This window comes from Juglans microcarpa x Juglans regia, chromosome 1D (assembly GCF_004785595.1).
Source record: "Juglans microcarpa x Juglans regia isolate MS1-56 chromosome 1D, Jm3101_v1.0, whole genome shotgun sequence".
Classification (NCBI taxonomy): domain Eukaryota; kingdom Viridiplantae; phylum Streptophyta; class Magnoliopsida; order Fagales; family Juglandaceae; genus Juglans; species Juglans microcarpa x Juglans regia.
In genome coordinates this window covers 19,770,092-19,789,845 of record NC_054594.1, presented here as the reverse complement: position 1 = coordinate 19,789,845, position 19,754 = coordinate 19,770,092, and the positions used below count along the sequence as shown (strand labels likewise).

At 38.0% G+C, this 19,754-nt stretch overlaps 1 protein-coding gene and 1 long non-coding RNA gene across 3 annotated transcripts in view; both read left to right on the top strand.

Moving 5' to 3' along the window:
• LOC121253399 overlaps positions 1 to 19,754 on the top strand; it is a 35,980-nt gene that overhangs the window by 4,655 nt on the left and 11,571 nt on the right. The window contains exons 5-9 of one of the 2 annotated variants that reach the window (XR_005938400.1): positions 2,106 to 2,160; positions 2,237 to 2,324; positions 5,374 to 5,492; positions 7,565 to 7,683; positions 14,344 to 14,433. Coding sequence is in view for 1 of the 2 variants with exons in the window: in XM_041153419.1 (XP_041009353.1) it covers positions 2,106 to 2,160; positions 2,237 to 2,324; positions 5,374 to 5,492; positions 7,565 to 7,694; positions 14,344 to 14,433 (482 nt within the window). In the remaining variant the exon portion in view is untranslated. Of the gene's footprint in view, positions 1 to 2,105; positions 2,161 to 2,236; positions 2,325 to 5,373; positions 5,493 to 7,564; positions 7,695 to 14,343; positions 14,434 to 19,754 lie in introns of both variants that reach the window. The other variant, XM_041153419.1, reaches the window with a different exon arrangement.
• Positions 14,954 to 16,220, top strand: LOC121253419. Its single transcript, XR_005938402.1, has 3 exons — positions 14,954 to 15,142; positions 15,507 to 15,516; positions 16,209 to 16,220. It is a non-coding gene; the product is annotated as an uncharacterized LOC121253419 (long non-coding RNA).

The following is a 19,754-nucleotide window of genomic DNA, read 5'->3' as shown; positions in this document are numbered from 1 at the left end:
AAGTATGAATGGACAACATTCATTGCAAGTTTTATTTCAGCATGCTTGTTAATAACCACATTACTTTTCAGAAGATAACCCTTATATGATAGTGTGCAAGTGATGGCATGATATATACATAAAGATGGCATATGCAACAGGATAATAAGTCAAAAAAGGACAAAGGAAAAACAGCATGAAAACCTCACGTCTGAAAACTAAGTGGGAAATGATAGAGCAGGGAAAATTCTTGAAATTTCTCTTTAAGGAGACCATAGATTTATATATCTAGGAATTGTAATTCAGGTGGTCATTAAAGAGTTTGTCTCTTCTTGTTCTATAATTGTTTGTGTGGAAGTATTTTGGGGATCTTAGTACTCTGTTTCATTTGTAAGCTGATTTTATTGCTTGTTTTCCTGCTTGTGCTTCTGAATCCAATGCCGGATGGACATGGGTTTTGGCCTATTTTTTGAACTTCATAATGTAACACCCCGGATTGATTATAGGAAGGTGGTGAATGAGATCTCACATTGCTTAGAAGGGATAAGTTCTTGTACTTTATAATGACGTGTTTGTAGCATTAATTAGTTACTTTGGAGTATAGACTTAGATGTGGTTTGGGCCTTTATTGGATTGTTACAAATGGGATTGTTACAAATGGCATTAGAGATCCAACCAGAAGTCTAGGTCTTGAGCTATGCCACCTATATTGAAATGACCTAATAAGGACTTCAGAGATTTAACGGGTGGAGATTGTAATAACTCGGATTTGATTATAGGCTGGTATTAAATGAGATCTCTCATTGTTTAGGAGGGAGAAGTTCTTGCCCTTTATAATGATTATAAGGGAGTTCAATTGTGTCATTGACAAGTTCTTTTGAAGTATTAGTCTAGATGATGCTTGGACCTTCATTTGATCGTTGAACGTAGAACATGCTTTTCCATCTTTTATTATAACCCATCTTGGGCTGCTCAATTACATGGACTATCTCCGTGTGTGTTTGTTTTGATCTCCAGTAATGGCTGATCCCATTTTAAGAGCTTCTTAATTCTTGTCCCTTTTATGGTGATAACTAGGTGTGGAAATAATACACTAAAAGATTGATTCCCCTCAGTATTTAGGATTGCATGTGAGAAAGAAGCTTCAATGGCTAATTTTATGGTGATAGCTAGGGATCAAATACAGCGGAACATCATATTTAGCAGGGCGGCTCAAGACTGGGAAGTTGGTAGTTTTGAGGAGTTCTTTCGACTTTTGTATTCTGTGAGACCGAGCACCCAAGGAAATGACTAGTTGTGGTGGGTACTGGCAGGTAAAGGCAGATTCTCGGTTTGATTGTTCTATAAGTCTCTCACATAAGTGCAGAACACTCAGTTTTCATGGAAGAGGATTTGGCGGAATAAGGTGTCTCTCAAAGCGACTTTCTTTGCAGGGACAGCTTCACTGGGAAAGATCTTGACGACGGATAATTTGGGAAGACGTGGGGTGATCATAATAGATTGGTGCTGCATGTGCAAGAAGAGTGGTGAAACTGTGGATCATCTTCTATTGCATTATGATGTTGCTAGAGCATTATTGGTTGAGGTGTTCAGCAGATTAGAGTTAGCGTGGGTTATGCCCGCCACAGTGGAGGCGCTCTTGGCTTGTTGGACAAATCTAGGAGGTATTCCACAAATCAAAGCCGTGTGGAAGATGGTTCTTATTTGTATTCTATGTTGCTTATGGTAGGAGCGAAATGACAGGACGTTCGAAGACAATGAGAGATCTTTTGAGGATCTTAGATATTTTTTTGTTAGAATATTATTCATATGGGCCATAGCTATAGATTTTAATTGTTTAGACCTGCATGATTTTCTTGTTTCCTTTTCTTCATCCTAGATAGGTATTTCCTCTTGTATACCATCTTGTGTACTTGGGCTATATCTATTCTATTAATACAATCGTTTACTTAACAAAAAAAAAAAAATCTTGTCCCTTTTTTTTTCCAAGAAGACTTATGGTTTCAGTAAGTCGATTTTTCCCATGTTGACTAATTGATTATGTTTCTGTTGGCTTTGTACGTGTTTTCATTGTACTTCTCTTTTTCTTTATGATTATGCTTACCTTTTACCTTTTATGATTGCAGGATTGCATCAGGATCTTTGATCCTTTTTAACAAATGTGTGATTTTTGAAGTCCAGGTGTGAGTGCTTTTTTTGGTTCATTTTTATTTCATTTTTTTTTTGCTCTGCTCTTTGTAACTCCATAAATTTGTAGGATGTACATCGGTATGCTTCATTCTCCAATATGTTGGGCGCGGAGAGTCTTGCAAAAGTTCTTCCTGGAGTTGCAACCATTGAAGAAGGTAAAAACTTCTATTTGTATTGAGTTTCTTGTGGGTGTGATGTTACGATTTGTTTATTTAGGAAAATGAAGTTTTTTGCTCTGATAAATAGCTAGAAAGGCTTGATTAGGGAAAAAAAAAATAGCTAGAAAGACGCTACTTCTCACAAACATATTGATGTACCTTAGTGAAATTGGAGAGAAATAAATTAATCTTGCATCAAAATATTGCGGTGATCATAGCAAGAATAAAACTTTGTTTTACATTATGAGTACTAGTAATAGCAATCAACAATAATGATAGTAAGAACAATAAGAGTATAAAAGCAATAGGAACAGTAATAATACTAGGTCTCTCCAGGAGTGGAGAGCTGCTACTGGTTCACACTATTTACCGAATCTTGGGAGTTCTTTTGATCTTTTAAAAATTAGATGCTGGTTTTTATTTGGGCTATCTTTCTTATATACATCCTGTGCATTAGGTAATTTTCCTGTGTTGCACTATTTTAGTGAATCTCATTAATGTACAGAAAATAGCAATGACTATAGTAAACGCTGTGGAAATAAACCTGATCATAGGAAAAATTAGCTTTTAAAATCTAACGACCGAAGGAAAGTCCAAGCCACATCTAGGCCTATTATCCAAAAGGACTAGTCAAGGTTACAATTAGAACCTAATGGAGTTATTATAAAGGTCTCTTTCTCAAGCAATGTGGGTCCCATTCACAATTTTTCTCTATTCAATCCAGAGTATTGCAATGTCAAAGTGTATGAATTGGCCTTGTGATTTCTCTCTATTATATAAACTATACAAAGAATTCTATACATGGAAAGAACTACATATATGCTAATTCTATCCCTATACAGTCTGTCAAATATTAAGCTAATTATACTGGAGTAAATCAAGGAAACAAATATGGAAACAAGTATGGAAACAAATATGGACAGCAAAGCTGTTCATTGACATGCAATCTCCCCCCTTAAATCATTATCATCCTCTTTAGGCATCTCATCTTAGGAGGCATGGCTTAGGTTCCATACTTCTGTTTGTCGCTAAGATCATTTGTAATGACCTAAGGAAAGCTCAAGCCACATATAAACCTATACTCCAAAATGACTAGTCAAGGTTAGAATTGGCAATTGGAGCCCATTGGAGTCATTCTAATGGGCTCCCGCCTAAACAATGTGGAATCCCATTCACCATCTTCCTATACTTAGTTTGGGGTATTACACAAAAAGCTTTGCCAATGTTTCAAGCTTATGTGCTAGTCAACTCTGCATGAACTCTTGGAAATCAGTCTTAATACCAATGGAAGGTGTGTAGTAACTCACCTTGAAGTACAACTAAGTTTTAGGGATGTAGGTAGATTAAATGCCATATCATACAAAATGAAATTTATGAAGTGAAGACGTGGAGGGAGTAGAAAAGGAAAAGAGAGAAACTGTGTTTATGCTCTATATACTTATCATGAAAAAGAAGGAAAACAAATGAAATGTTTCTCTTGAAAGTAGCATTATCATTGGAAAATTTGGAAAGTTTCCCTGTGCTTCACCATGATTGAGATTTGCCCCTTGTGCATTTGTTTTAGGAATAATCCCATGTGATATGGAAAATTTGATTTTTGACCCTCTATTACTATTTCTGTCCATCTGACTGAACAGAAACACATGGCAGTTTGTTAGACTGACACATGGAAATTCATCTTCTTTTTAATCTTTGGACCGGACATGGTGATAAACTGGATTTTACACCAACCAATAGGAGGCTGTCGTGTTAGTCTTCAATAACTTTGACAAAAATAGTGTTGCACAAGATATTTTCTCATGAAATATCCTAGAGTCTGACGCATCTTCACTCCATCAAGTTCAGATCCATCTTGATTCTCTTCATCCCCCCCATCTATCTTAGTGGTCACACTCCCTTGGTTTTGTAAAAATCCTTCACAGAGCGAGTCACTCCGTCCTCTTGGCCACTGCAACACATTTTCGGTTTGCTGGTTTTTAACCATTAAAGAGCTCTTGGATGTGCTGCTTTAGCTTATGAACCCAGGTATTGAGAATACTAGCCTTGATGAATCTGTTAGCTGCTTGTCGCAATTTCTTATTTGAATTGATAGATTTCAGAATAACAGAAGATCTATGGTTTTAGTTTCATTCAGTTCAGATGTTGAAGGTGCATAATATAAATTTTCAAGAAAACCCAGTAGCTCAGAAGAAGTAAGTTTTAGTCTGCTGGAATGAAGAAAAATGGTATAGCCAATGAATGTTATCATTGTATATGCGATGTGCTCATATTTTATGAAAATTTGTCCGAAAAGTAGCTTTTGGTGGTGAAAAGTAACGGATTACCACAACAAAACCTAACCTGAAGGACTTCAAGTTCCCCCCCAAAATCACGGCACACAAAAAAATAAAAAGCCATGAAATCTGGAGTGGAAGCTGAACAGTTTTTTAAAACACACCAAACTCACAAAAGTACCAGCACAGGTTTTCAAACTGAGCTCTTGAGACCACAACGGGCGGCATGGATCATGACTATGGTGCAGCAGAACTACGCACAGGTGAGTGAGACTGTCTTGGAATAGGCAAAAGCTCAGGTAACGGGTCATATACAAGAGCAACGCCTAGGAGTGATGTTCTAGTGACACAAGAATATCATGGATGGTCATGCCATTAAAGTCAATTACAATCGACCATTGGAACAAAGTGGAAAAAAAGAAAGTTCGAGTATGCAGGGAGAACACAGGGGGAGTATGCTCCCTGTGTATTTGGGCTATGCCTAATTATGTGAATTAATGAAAAAGATTATATTCTGTGGGCAGGGGAAATACAGTGTTACCTTAGCACAAACTTGTCAATTAAACTATAGCTCTTAAATTAAGCATCTTTTTGGTCTGGAAGTCTCCAAACTTTTTTTTTTTTTTTTGGCTTTGTGTTAAGTTATCTTCATAGTCACTGTGATTGGTATGATTAATTGACCACCGAATAAAGCTGATTTTTGAATTTTATTTGTGCTTCAAAGTGTTTTTTACTTTTATCAGTCCAGGAACAATAGGCATGCTGCTTTTCAGGTGTACAAATCTACAGGAAATTTTACACTGAAGAGATGGAAAGGTCAAATGGTGTTCTTGCAATCTATGTTTCAAAAGTGGATACTCAGCCATACATTTTGTTGGCAACCCTACTTTCTGTACGTGTTTACTTGCTGCCATGTATGATTTGAATATATTATTGCAAGAAAAGAATAACTTCATCCCTTCTAGAAAAGAACGTTCTCCTGATTTCTTGGTATTACTGTCTTGGGTTTCATCATGTCATCTTCATGTTGGATATGTTCACAAGAGATTCATTTTTTTTTTGTCTGGAGGTAAGGAATATATGATAGAATATGTAGAATTCATATCTGTTAAGGTAAATGCATTCTCCCTCCATCCCACAGTCCATATTTTTCTTTCCTTTTGAAGGATCCTAGTGAGTGTCCACTGTTCAAAGTTATAAATACTGACATTTTGCTAATCAACCGCACTTTTTAAAAAAAAATGTGGAGACGATTCTCCTTAAAATCTCAGGAAGATTATTAAAATTTTTCCTTATCAATATACTTATTTTTGGATGCGGAGTATATCCAATGCTTCATGCTTAATAGTGTTGTGGCAGGGAAATTACTGGTAAAATTAGTATGTTATAACTACTTTCTTTTGGTCAAGCAAGAGATGAAATCTAATAATGGAAATTATAAACTGATGACCTTAATTTGTTGGGAAAACAAAACTATCATTTGAAATATGTGTATATCCTGCTTTGTTTACATGCAGCATGAATTCTGTAGCCTTCCAGTTAAAGCGTACAAACTGAATGCTTGGGCTATTAAGTGGAGACACCAAATTAATACATAAAATCCATGTCAAGTCCCAAATGCAAGTGATATGGATTCCCTAACATTTTCAAGTTAAAAGGCATTGTTAACCCCAAGTGGTTGGCCTAAGTGGTGAAGGCCTTCGTCTTGGGGTATCACTCTCTTCAAGGTCCAAGGTTCAACACCTCATGGGTGTAAACAATTATTTGGGGCCACACCTCCTAGTAAAAAGCCAGCGATTTAACCAGTTCCGTGTAGGGAAACTTCCAAGGATGCGGTGCACGAGATTGAGGTTTACTCTACAGGGTGGGTCCAAATGGCCCTGCCTTGGAGAGGTTCCCCAACATAAAAATAAAAAATAAAAAAATAAAAAAAGAAAAAAAAGAAAAGAAATGAAAAAAGTGGCATTGTTTTTATATCATTGGTTTTAGATGTTGGGACTAACAAGCTTTAGTCATGGTAAAAGCTGACTTCTCAAACTTGGGCTAAATCTTTGAAGGCTGAAAATGTTGACATTTCAACAGGATTCAAATTAATAATGCAATGAAATTTTGGAAATTTCGTTGAAGTCTGTAATTATGATGCAATTTCACCATGATAATTTGTTATTTGTTGCTACCAATTCTCACAATTTTTGGACCATGGGGCAAGCGGATCATTTATGATGAAGAGGATGAGCTTCAAGAGGGTCCAATACGTTGTTGTAGCCCTGCGGATATTTCTCTTTCTAACCATACATCCCCGGAAGGATTTTTCTTTGATGAAAAGTTTGAACAAACCAATCAAGAGTAGTGACCTTGTGGACAGCTTTTGGTTACTGAACCTTTTGTACCATTTGAGACTCATGCTATTGCTGTTTGGCTCCTTTTGGTTATTGTAATTTTACTTTTTAATAAGAAAGCAATCATGCTAATTTCTATGTATCCTTAAATTTGGGGATATGTATTTGCAATCATTTTATTGGTTAAGATGGCTTCACTTGCTTGTGGCCTTTTTATTTTATTTTTTAACTTTTTTCTGTGTGTGGCCTCTTTCACATGTTTGCATCCCAAGAATGTACAGTCATAGTGCTTCTGATAACTTTCACATTCAGCTCTCTAGATTGCCTTTTATTGTCTTTTTCCCCCTGTCCTGTCCCTCAAGGTGTTGTTAATGTTCAGCTTGTGATCACCATTCACTTTTTGTTAATATGAACAGTAATATTATTACTCCTCAGTACCTGTGCACCTGCATGCTCGTGCACATATATACACACGTCGTATATCTCTTTCTCTGACTACTTGTACACCTAGTGGCTAGTGCTCCAATGTCCTGATAGATGGAGTATTTATCTTTAGGGTCTGCTATATGCCTCCCATATTCGCAATTTTAAGTGAACCGGACTTTTTATATTTTTTTTTTTCCAGGAATTGAGTTATGGGGGTGTTCAAGGCCTTCTAGGTCTGACACATACCACAGGGACAGTTCCAGATGCACTTCCCCCACCAAGATCAACTCTTCTATCATCATTTATGCTGCCATGTAAGCCAAATGTAAGATTATGAATTAATTGCTCTGTTTTTCAACTGCTTGCAAAAGACTTTCTTCCTTGTTAGAAGTTGTTTTCTTCATAGATTTTGGAAGTGCTTGTTTAATCTTTTAATATCTCTATATTGATTCCTGGCACTTCTTGTTGGTAATCCCGTTACTTTTTTCCTTTTGCCCACTTCTTCTATAGGTCGTTTCTTTCTGTTTCTGTCTATTTTCATTCCTACTTTTGTGGGTTGTCTGGTTGGATGCAATGAATACTGTGAGGAGTTTATTGGTTGATACCAAGGTTTTTGAATTCTCAAGGGATGGTGTGTCTCTGTTCTGATTACAGAAAGAAGCTGGAATGACGTTAATTTCATTACTATTGACAAATTGATGATGAGTTGGCTGGCGACTGGCAGTGATGGATTTTACAAAACATTGCGAGAGGGGTAATCACATTTTTTTTCACAACATTAGTCAAACACCTATGGATGCTACCGGATGATGGTGGAATATGGGGACGGAGCTTAGACGTGGTTTCATCATCATCCTTGAGGGTGTCAAGGGGATGGGCTGGAGAAGTTTCCCTGATACAATCACATCCCAGTGACTGGTAGCAGCAATAGAGATCATATGGTTCTAAGGGAAAGGGACTGTATAGAATTGAGAATACATGGGAAAGATGAGGTCGGGGATGATCCTATCTCTCTGTATACCTTGCCACCAGGTCTGAACAGGGCTGGTTTTTCCTTGCATTGGGTGTCACTAAAAGTGAAGGAGATTAAAGATTGGCCGGCCTCTAAAAGAGATACAGAGTTAAAGAGACTCGCTTGATAAATTGTGATGTTAGAGAGGGAAGCGTAACTAGAGGAAGGACGAAAAGGGGATGGCACTAAGGAGTGGTTTGGATTCAGAGATGAATTGAGATGGTTTGTGAATAGTAGAATAAAAGTTGAATTGTTTATTATATTTTGTGTGAGAATTTGGGAAAGTTGTTTTGAGATCTGAAAAAGTTGAATTGTTTATTATATTTTGTGTGGAAATTTGAGAAAGTTGTAATGATGAGATGAGTTGAGGTGAGTTTTGAATTCAAATAAGGCCTAAACCTTTCTTTATGAAGCCAAAGAAGATTCTTGTGGAATGTTTGGGAGCTGAATGATATTAACAAGTGCCTCCATGTTAAGAATATGCTTTGTCATTGGAAGGTGGACGTCGTTTGTTTGTAGGAAACTAAGCTGGAATTTATTGCTAGAAGTATGATTAGAAGTTTGTGGGGGATATTTATGTGGGATGGACGTTCCTTGCCTTTAAGAGGGCTTCAACTGGTATCCTAGTGCCGTGGGATAAGAGGGTTGCAGAACACCTTGAGGAGTGTATCAGTGGCTTGCTCTTTAGAATGTGGAAAATGGTTTTGCGCGGGCTTTTGCAGGTATCTATGAGCCTAATTTGGATAGCACTAGGAGATTTTTGTGGTTGAGATTGCTAGTATGTGCAGTTAGTGGGACGTGCTTTGGATGGAGGGGATTTAAACATCACTCAGTTTCTGAGTGAGAAGTTGGGAGAGTCTCATCTAAGTCCAATTATGTCAGGATTTGTTGACTTCATGTTTGATTTGTATGGATTTTCCCCTAGGCTAGGGGTGAATTCACGTGGTCCAATAACTGGGTCCTGTCTAGTTTGTACAAATACCAGTCGGGGGGGAGTCTCATCTATGTCTGGCCATGGCGGAATTTTTTGACTTCATCTTTGATTTAGATCTCATGAATTTTCCACTAGTCAGGGGTGAGTTTACATTGTCCAATAATCGGGTTCAATCTAGTTTGGATAGATTTCTAGTTTCTTCATCTTGGAAAGCGCATTTTCTTGAAGTTATTTCAGAAGAGATTACCTTGGGTTTGCTGACCAGTGACCACTATAAGATCATGTAACGCCCCGATCCCGCAGGGATCGAAGAGTTACTCCCTATAACTTAAAATTCACAATTCATCAATATATTTACAAATTCCAAAATATAAAGTCATCAGAATACTACAAAATCTCTTAATAAAATCCGCCAATTGTTAGAAATCTTCTATGAGTAATCCACTATGCTTAAATAATCATCTCACCGATGCTCCATAATCCTGATCCTTAGCCGGACTATTCAAAATCATCTGAAAAATATATAGAGATAAGGGGTGAGTTATCAACAATTCAGTAAGCAGAAGACATATACTAGTGTGTAAATATGAGCATTTACAGAGTTCAGAATGCAGAATAAAATATTTTCTTTCAGATTGCAGAATCAGAATATTATTTTTAAAATGCAGCGTCAGAACATGTTATCAAAATATTAGAGCGAAAGTTCGAAAATATTCATAATCAAAATCCCTTTGGCATAGCATAAACATCACATCACATCTTGTCTTATCATATAAGAACAAATACCATGTTTAACCCCCGTGGTAGGGTTGTGCAAACCTCGGTAGCTAACCGAGCAGAAACAAAATGTGAATCTTCCCTTTATTCATTCTCGGAGCCCCGAGTGTGCACATAGGAAAGACTACGCAGAAAATCACTTTATTTCCAAAGTGGGTGCACCAGAAACAGAAAAGTTGGTACCAACCCGAACAGAGGCCACAGTTTTACACCCGTGGTAAGGTCAAAACAGAACAGAAACAGAAACATAATGTTATGCTAGAGGTTTTTCAGAAATCACATCAGAGTACAGAAAATCTTCAGAACAGAATAAAATCATATCACAACATAATTTATGCAGAAAATTTCATATTCGCTCTCTTTTTCAAAGTTTAGAAACAGAATGTAAAAAATAAGCTCATGTATACACCAGTCATGACAGAAAATACTTTCTTCTTAAACAGAATCTCATGAGTAATGCAGAACAAATAACTAAGGTAGTTCAAATTTATTTTCATAACCAAATATGTATATTTTCGAAAAATCAATTTCAGCTCATTTTATTTTAATGCAAAGTCTAGCATAGGAATCCTACTTACCTAGACTTTTTAGCTTATCAGAAATTCTCCAAAGCAGTACTAAACAAAAATCAATCGTCACCTATAAAATAATCATGTAACTTCCATAAATTTCCAATCTACGAATTTCAATATCTAAGCCTAAGATACTAAAATCACCTATTTTATTTTTCCTCAAAACCTAAAATTCTTATAATTCCCAAAATACCATCATTTCCCAAAACTATCAATATCCACTTAATCGAATTCGTACCGAATAAGAATTTAATCGAGCAAGTATTAAGATAATTATAGAACTCAATAAAAAGTAATATTTAAAATATCTAAAATACCAACAACATTTTATAAATAAATAGAATACATTGGCTACTAAAATTTTCATAAAATAAGTCATGAAAAGCTCATCTCCTAAGAAAAACAGGTTTACTTCCTTTAATTAACAATATTATCAAAATATTATCTACACAAATATAATATTTAATGAGACTTAAAACAAAACCCATTTAAACATAAACCCAAAAAAAAAAACCTCTCACCTGAAAACATAAATCCGGGAACTTTCCATATATATATATATATATATATATATTAGGTTAAAACTGGTAAGTACCCATCCTAGGTTAAAACTTTACACATATATATGTATATATATATATATATATAAATACACCTTATGATAAAAAAAAGCTAGCGATGAACATAAACAAAAACATATGAATAATAGAAGTGTAGCGGCGGCAGAGACTTACCGAGAGAAGTTTTGAGCGGCGGAAAGTAGATAGGGTGGGTACACTAGCGAGCTGGGCACGGTGGCGGCAGAACACTGGTTAGAGAGAGAGATCAACTAATGAGAGAGGGAGAGAGAGAGGTTACGGGATGAGCAAGCGAGCGTGAGAGAGAAAACAGAGAGGGAGATTACCGTGAGGCGGAGGTGGCGTGAGGCGGACCTTGGGTGACGGAAATCTTTGCCGGCAATTTCTGGGGCCGCAACATGAAGGAGCTCTCGGTGGGCAGTTGTCGCAGTGGCTCAAGGTAGGAGGAACACATCCTCTGTTTCGGGAGTGAGGAACAGAGGTTTTTGCGGGATGGCTAATGGTGACTACACTAGTGGGTTCACGTCTGGGTCACGGTGGTGGCTTATGGCAGCGTTGTGGAGGAGCATGCAACGGCTTGACCTCCTTGGGAAGCTGCAGTTTCCGTGTGATGGTTGAGTAAAGCCGTGAAAGTGCAGACTGTTTTTTGGCCGTGCGTGGGTGAGTCTCTTGCCGTGCGATCCGTGGGCTCAGCATCTCACGTGGTGCTACCCCGTGGTGATGATCTTCCTCTGCTGGCCGTGGGTGGTGCACTGCATAAGTGCACGGTGGGGGGTTGCACGATGGTGGTTTTTGTGATTGTTGTTGCATGTGGAGTGGCCGAAAAGCAGTGCATGGTGGCAGACGGGGAAAGACGGCGGCAACGGGGTGGCTGAAGAGGGCAGCAGCGGCAACTTAATCTAGGGTTGAAGATGAACGGTAAAAGCATAAGGGATGTGCAAGAACTATGAAGTTAACTTTGGAATATATATAGGAAACAGAAAAATAAAATAAAATAAAACCCTAGAGAAAGTAGGAAGGAGAGACGTGCATGAAGTGGGTTGGGAAGGAAAAAAAAAATCTCGTGGATTTGGGCTTTATGGTCCATAAAAAAAATGTACTGAATAAAAAAAAAATAAATGGGCTCTTTCTTAAATTTTCTCGGCCCAAAAAATAGTACTTGAAAAAAATTTTAACTAGGTTTTTCACATACTTAACCCAAAATATGTAAAAAAAAAACTTGGCGCTAGGCCCGGGTGTTACAGATCAGGTTGGATTGTGGGGGTATCCATGAGGGTCACAGATGCTTCAAGTTTGAAACATGTGTTTAAAAGCTGATGCATTTGTGAAAAAGGTGAGGCATTAGTGGTCATGTTATTAGATTTCCGGCAGTCAAGTTTTATATTGGCAGGCAAGCTTAAAGTTTTGAAGAACGACTTGAAGAAGTAGAATTTGGAAGTCTTTGGCAATGTTGATAGCTTGAAGAAGTCTCTTCTTGAGGAGTTGCACGGCTTTGGGTAGGGAAGAGATGAGGGTAGTTTTGGATGAGGAGATGTTGATAAAAATTCATGTTGCTACCTAGACTTGAGAAGGTAATCCTGATGGAGAAAATAATCATTTGGAGGCAAAAATCTCAGGCTCTTTGGTTGATTGAAGGGTATAAGTGTACAAGTTTTTTCCTCGGTGGCCAATTCACATTGGAGAAATAATGCCATTGAGATGCTCCACACTGAAGGTCTTGTTCTTTCGGACCACTTTGAGATCAAGGCTCACGTTGTTCACTGCGATGAGAGACTACTTAGAACAATTTTCTTGGAGGCCTAAACTTGATGGTTTAGCTTTCGAGTCTATTGTTCTTACGAATGCAAATTGGCTGGAAAGACTATTCGAAGAGGAAGAGGCTCATCAGATGATAAGTGGAATGGCTAATGACAAAGTTCTAGGACCGTGGCTTTTCCATGGAATTCTCAAGCTTTTCCATGTCACAAGGGTTTTTCATGAATTTTATTATTTTAGGAAGTTTGAGAAAAGCCTTAATGCGAGTTTTATTGCACTCATCTTGAAAAGAGTCATGGCCTCAGATGTGTAGGGGTTTTGCCCAATTAGCCTTGTGAATGGGATGTACAAGATCACATTCGAGGTTCTTGCTAACCGCTTGAGCACGGTCATGGAGAAGATTATTTCAAGGTCTCAAAATGCCTTCGTCAAGGAGAGACAAATTTTAGACTCGGTGCTCATTGCCAATGAATGTTTGGAGTGTAGAATCAAATCTGGAGTGCCAAGAATTTTATGCAAATTGGATATAGAGGAGGCTTAAGACTATATGAATTGGGAATTTCTATTTTTTTTTTGCTTGGGAGGCCCATTTTCGGGAGAGGTCAGTTATGCAGATCAAGCTTGTGTATCCACAGCCCTATTCTCCTCGTTCTTGGTGAATGGCACCTCTTTTGATTTCTTTAAAAGCACTTGTAGATTGAGACAAGGAGATCTGTCGTGTCCTTTCATTTTAGGAAATTTACTGTTTAGATCCTTAGTATTTGCGTTAGAGTGAACACCTGTGGTTAGGGTCAAGTGTCAAAATGGTCAGCACTCAGTCTCCTAACAAAAAAGTTGATGTGTTAGCTATGTGCCACGTCATGACCAATAAGAAGAGGACATGTGTCATATTTTTAGAGTCAACGTTTAAAAAGTTTAAAATACGTTGCATGCCACATCAGCATAAACAGTAAAAGTATTAAAAAAATAAAAAAAGTAGTAGAATTGAAAAAAAAATAAAGATAAGATTTTAAAAAAATAAAAAATAAAAGCACATAAAAAATAGAAAATTCTTTTTGAAAAAGTTAAAAAATTTATAGACTCATTTAAAATAATTAATAAAAATATAAAAACAAAATAAACTTACAAATTCTTTTGAAAATAAACCAAGTTAAAAAACTGCCTTGGATGGCTTCGGTTCTTGTGAAAAACAAAATATATTCATGCTTTGCTTATTGAATAGCTGAATCACTACCTAATTTTGTAATTTTGTCATTTTATTTTCATCCTTATTCTTTTTTTGATAAGTTATTTTCGTCCTTATTCTAAGAGGGCTTGATAGAAATTTTGTCCTTCCTTGGCTTCAGGTTGAAGGTTGTACCTTGACTCATGGAGCTAGGGCTTTGGCAAAGCATGCTAATAGGAGTAGTAGTAAATACTGGGGTACTTTGAAAGGAAATGGTGAGTATCTTTTTGAATTTACTCTTTTGAGATGAATTTATTTTCTCCTTTTCTTACCTTGGTTTATTCTATTACAAGTTTGCATACATAATCTAAAAGCGAAAAAATGTAATATCCTTCTTGTTCTAAGGAATAGTGATGCAATAAATTCAATAGAAACCAATAAGAATTTTAAAGGAAGGTGAGACAAGTGGAAGACAAGGAGGAGAAGGAAGAGAATGGGGAGGGGGAAGAAAGCAAGGCAGAGAAAGGGTCATCAAATTATTAACTCATCAGAAGTATATGACAACGGTGTTGGGGTGTATGTAGAGACTGGTTTTGGAGCTAAAATCGAGAAACAGAGTATTTTCTTGACGTGTGCTCAACGTGAGCTCGAGTAAAGCTCAACCCGTGAGTTCGCTTGACGTGCGCTTGATAATGGGCTCGAGCGAAGCTCCACCAGTGAGTTCACCCGAGTCCCGTGTGACAGTGAGCTTGAGCGAGACACAAACCCTAGTGTTTGCTCGACACTCCACTCGAGCGAAGAACGCAGATTTTGCCATATTAGGGTTTTCAGCGCCGTTTACTATATATATGTTATATTAACTTGTTTTGTACGACTTTCAGCATATTTTGAAAGAGAACAATTGTCTAGTGAGTGCATATTGTGTAAGAGAGCAAAAAGTCCTAGAAAGTGTGAGTTGAGATTGAATGATTGTAATCTTTTCTAGTTAATAAGATTTCTGCAGCTCTATAGATGTAGGCAATTTGCCGAACCACGTATATTGTGCGTCGTGTGCTTGATTGTGATTGTTTTTACTTTATTTTTCATTGTTGGTGTGTGTATTTTGCACAACAATTCACAACAAATGGTACAAGAGTATGTTCAAGTAGACTAAGGAATTAAACCCTAGTCACACTTGGGCTAATAGCCCACTAGATGAAATAACATACAACCCGAAAGTAACATAACCCAAAGTCCAATAAATAAATAACATGACAAATTCACCACACAAAATAAATGTAAAATAACAAAAGTGGCGATAACATAATCTCCAGCTCTCAATCACGAAGCCAGAAAGTCATTGGTTGAGATTTCTTCTGGTAGCAACATCAATTCGCATGTAATTGGTGGCTTGTATTTGATTTCCACACCAAGACTTTCGTGTCTGGAAGAACTTGACCTTGTCGAGTGTAGCTTCTAGCAGCTTTGGAAGTACTCCAACAAGTTAAGGTCAAGCTGTTACAACATGTCATTGGTAATTCATTTGCAGTGTATTGACTCCCCAACAAATTTGGAAGTGTTGAACAACTTCGTTCTTGGCGAAAACAACATGCTTATCCAAAATAGCATCAATATATTCTGGGTTGGTTGAAGGGGTAGTTGTATGGGATCTGCAATAGGATTTGTTTTAGGGTATGGGACTGTTCCTCAAAATGGTTGTCCAGGACAGCTAGGTGGCCCGTTAAGCAACTAGATCCTCTACCTTAATGTTGAGCTAATAGCATGGTTAAGGCGAATCTCAATGGCGTGCATTTGGTCCAACGCACTACAAATCTTTGAAAGGCCCAACACTACGAACTTGCAATTTTTGATTGAATAGATCTAGGTGGGAGCTGTTCAGGTTGAATTCAAACCACAAACTAATCACATATTTTAAATGTAGTGCGACACCTACGTGAATCAGCCCGAATTTATATTGGGCATCATTCACTAGGATTTGTATACATATATCATTCTACAAGGAAAATGCCGTGCAAATGCTTTGGGAAACTTTTTTTTATAGGCAAATTAGATTAATAAAATTAATAAAAGGTACAATAGCAGGGGCTTCAAGGTACAACCCTTTTTTCATAGGCAAATTACGTTTTTTTTATACCCCCTTGACATTCTCTTTGTACAACCATAACTCAAATGACATTGTGTGCTTAGAAGAAACAAAGTTGAAATTTATTCCAAGAAGAATTGTTCGAAGTTTATGGAGCTGTACATATGTGGATTGGATTTATCTTGCATCTGATGAGGCTTTAGGAGGTGTACTAGTTATGTGGGATAGAAGAGTGGTGAGAAAGTAGAGGAATTCATATACACAGTGTCATGTTCCTTTAAGAATGTGGAAGACAACTTTTTTTGGGCTTTTGCTGGTGTTTATAGGCCAAATTTGGACAGCAACAGAGGACTATTATGGGAAGAAATAGCGGGAGTTCATAGCTGGTGGGAACTACCTTGGTGTATAGGTGGTGACTTTAATATTATAAGATTCCCAAGTGAACGTACAGGGGAAAGTAGGCTGCGACCAGCCATGATGGAATTCTCGGAGTTTATTTTCGATTTGAGTTTGGTGGATATTCCCCTCATAGGTGGAGCATTCATGTGGTCCAATAATCATACGGGGTCTATATTGATAGATTTTTAGTTTCATCGGAATGTGAAACTCACTATCTGGATGTTTGTCAAAAGAGGTTGTCTCGCCTATGTTCGGATCATTTCCTTATCTTGTTAGATTGTGGTGGCATTCAAGGAGGGCGTTGGTACTTTAAGTTTGAAAATATGTGGTTGAAAACTGAAGGTTTTGTGGATATGGTTAGGCAATGGTGGTCTTCTTATCAGATCCATGGCACACCTAGCTTTGTCCTTGCAGATAAACTAAGAGTTTTAAAAAGAGATTTAAAGCTTTGGAATGCTCAATCAATTGGCAATATAGGGGATTGCAAAAAGTCCATGTTGGAGAAGCTATAGGAGTTAGAGTGGATACAAGAGGATCGGATTCTTTCCTTGGAAGAATTATCTCGGAAGTCAGAGGTAGTTTCAGAATCACAGAGAGTTATCTTATTGGAGGAGTTTTCTTAGTGCCAAAAATCAAGAGTATTATGGTTGAAAGAAGGGGATCAAAGTTCGAAATTCTTTTATAGAGTGGCCAACTCTCATAGGAGAACCAATACTATTGAGATGTTGAATATAGATGGTGTGGCTTGTACGGAGGCCATTGTGATTCGAGAGCATGTTGTTGATTTTTTTGAGCACTTGCTTACCAAACAAGTGAGGTGGTGGCCAATGTTTGATGTACTTGTCTTTGAATCCAAAGAGCAGCAGAATGTCCCTTGGTTGGAGAGGCCATTTGACGAGATAGAGGCTCATGGTATGGTAAGGAGAATGGTCGAGGATAAAGCACATGGCCCTAACGGATTCTCTATGGGATTCTTCCAAGCTTGTTGGGATGTGGTGAATGAGGATCTAATGAAGGTGTTCCGGGGAATTTTTGTTGGGATGTGGTGAAGGAGGATCTAGTGAAGGTGTTATAGGAATATTTTTCGGTTGGAAAATTTGAGAAAAGCCTTGATGCCACTTTCATTGCACTTAATCCGAAGAAGATTGGGGTATTGGAGGTGAAGGATTATCGACCTATTAACCTTGTGAATGGGGTGTATAAGATCATCTCCAAGGTGCTTGCAAACCGCCTAGGGAGGTTTCAAGGAAGCTTATTGCAAAACCCCAAAATGCTTTTGTAAGGGGTAGGCAAATTCTGGACTCAGTTCTCATTGTCAATGAATGCCTAGATAGTATATTAAAATCTGGCCAATCGAGGATCCTATGCAAGCTGGATATTCAGAAGGCCTATGATCATGTCAACTGAGAGTTCCTACTTTGTTTGCTTGAGAGGTCTGTATTTGGGGAGAGATGGCGCTCATGGATTAGATGGCGCATCTCAATGGTGAAGCTTTCAGTTCTAGTAAATGGTAGTCCTGTCGACTACTTCAACAGCTTCCGAGGCCTAAGGCAAGGGGATCCTTTGTCCCCATTCCTTTTGTCCTTGTTATGGAGGCACTTAGCAGAATGACTTCAGCCTTGGTTAACAGTGGCTTTGTGGATGGATTCTTGGCTGGTGACCCCAATAGCAGTGCTCTTAACATTTCTCAATTGTTGTTTGTAGATGATACACTATTATTTTATGAGGCAGAATAAAACCAGATTTAGGCTTTGAGGGCACTTCTTCTTTGTTTTGAAGCGGCATCAGGTTTGAAGGTGAACTCTGACAAATCAGAGTTGGTGCCAGTTGCTAATGTTCGCAACATCCAGCAGTTAGCTAATACTCTTGGATGTAAGGCTTCCTCTCTTCCTATGAATTACCTTGGTCTTCTGTTGGGTGCAATCTCAAGGGCTAAATCGATATGGGATACAGTGATTGAGAAGATCAAATGTAGATTGGCAGGTTGGAAGAGATTGTACTTGTCGAAAGGTGGTAGGATCACCTTAATCAAAAGCACTCTTTCTAATCTACCAACGTATTTCTTATCGTTATTCCCAATTCCAGCAAGCATGGCATTTGTGATTGAAAAGCTTCATCGCGATTTCCTTTGGAGTGGTATGGGGGATGATTTCAAATTTCATATGGTTAAGTGGGGTAAGGTACGCTCTCCAATCTCTTCTGGTGGATTGAGAATTTGAAATATGAGGTTTTTTAATTGCTTACTTGGAAAATGGTTGTGGTGATATAATTTGGAACTGGAAGCCTTATAGAAGTCGGTGATTGATCGTAGATATGGAAATTTGTTCCGGGGGGGTGCACTAGAGAGGTACGTGGGGCCTATGGTGTGGGAGTCTGGAAGCACATTAGACGTGGGTGTGGGTGTGGGTGGAGGGTCTTTATTCAGCATCTAGACTTGTATTGGGAGATGACTCTAGAATAAAATTTTGGAGTGACTTATAGTTTGGAAATAATACCCTTTTGGATTTATTCCCCGCAGTTTTCATGATTGCTTGCGAGAAAGAAACTTCAATGGCTGATCTTATGGTGATATCTGGTGATCAAGTCTAATGAAACATCAACTTCAGTAGGTGGCCCAAGATTGAGAAGTTGGCAGCTCTGAGGATTTTTTAGCCTTCTGTACTCCTTGAGACCGACCAATCAAGGAGTTGACACGCTGTGGTGGGTACTCGCAGGTAAGGGGAAATTCTCAGTTTGCTATTTCTATAAGTCTCTCACGCAATCACAAAACAATCAGTTTCCATAGAGAAGGATTTGGTGAAATAAGGCGCCTCCCAAAGCGGGTTTTTTGGACAGCTTTTCTGGGTAAGATTTTGACGATGGATAATTTACAAAAATGTAGGATGATCATAGTAGATTGGTGCTGCATGTGCAAGAAAAGTGGTGAGACTGTGGATCATCTTCTACTGCATTGTGAGATTGCTAGAGCATTATGGGATTTTTTTCGATAATTAGAGCTAGCTTGGGTTATACCCGCTACTGTGGTTGCACTTTTGGCCAGTTGGACAAATCCAGGAGGTATTCCACAAATCAAAACTGTGTGGAAGATAGTTCCTATTTGTATTCTGTGGTGCC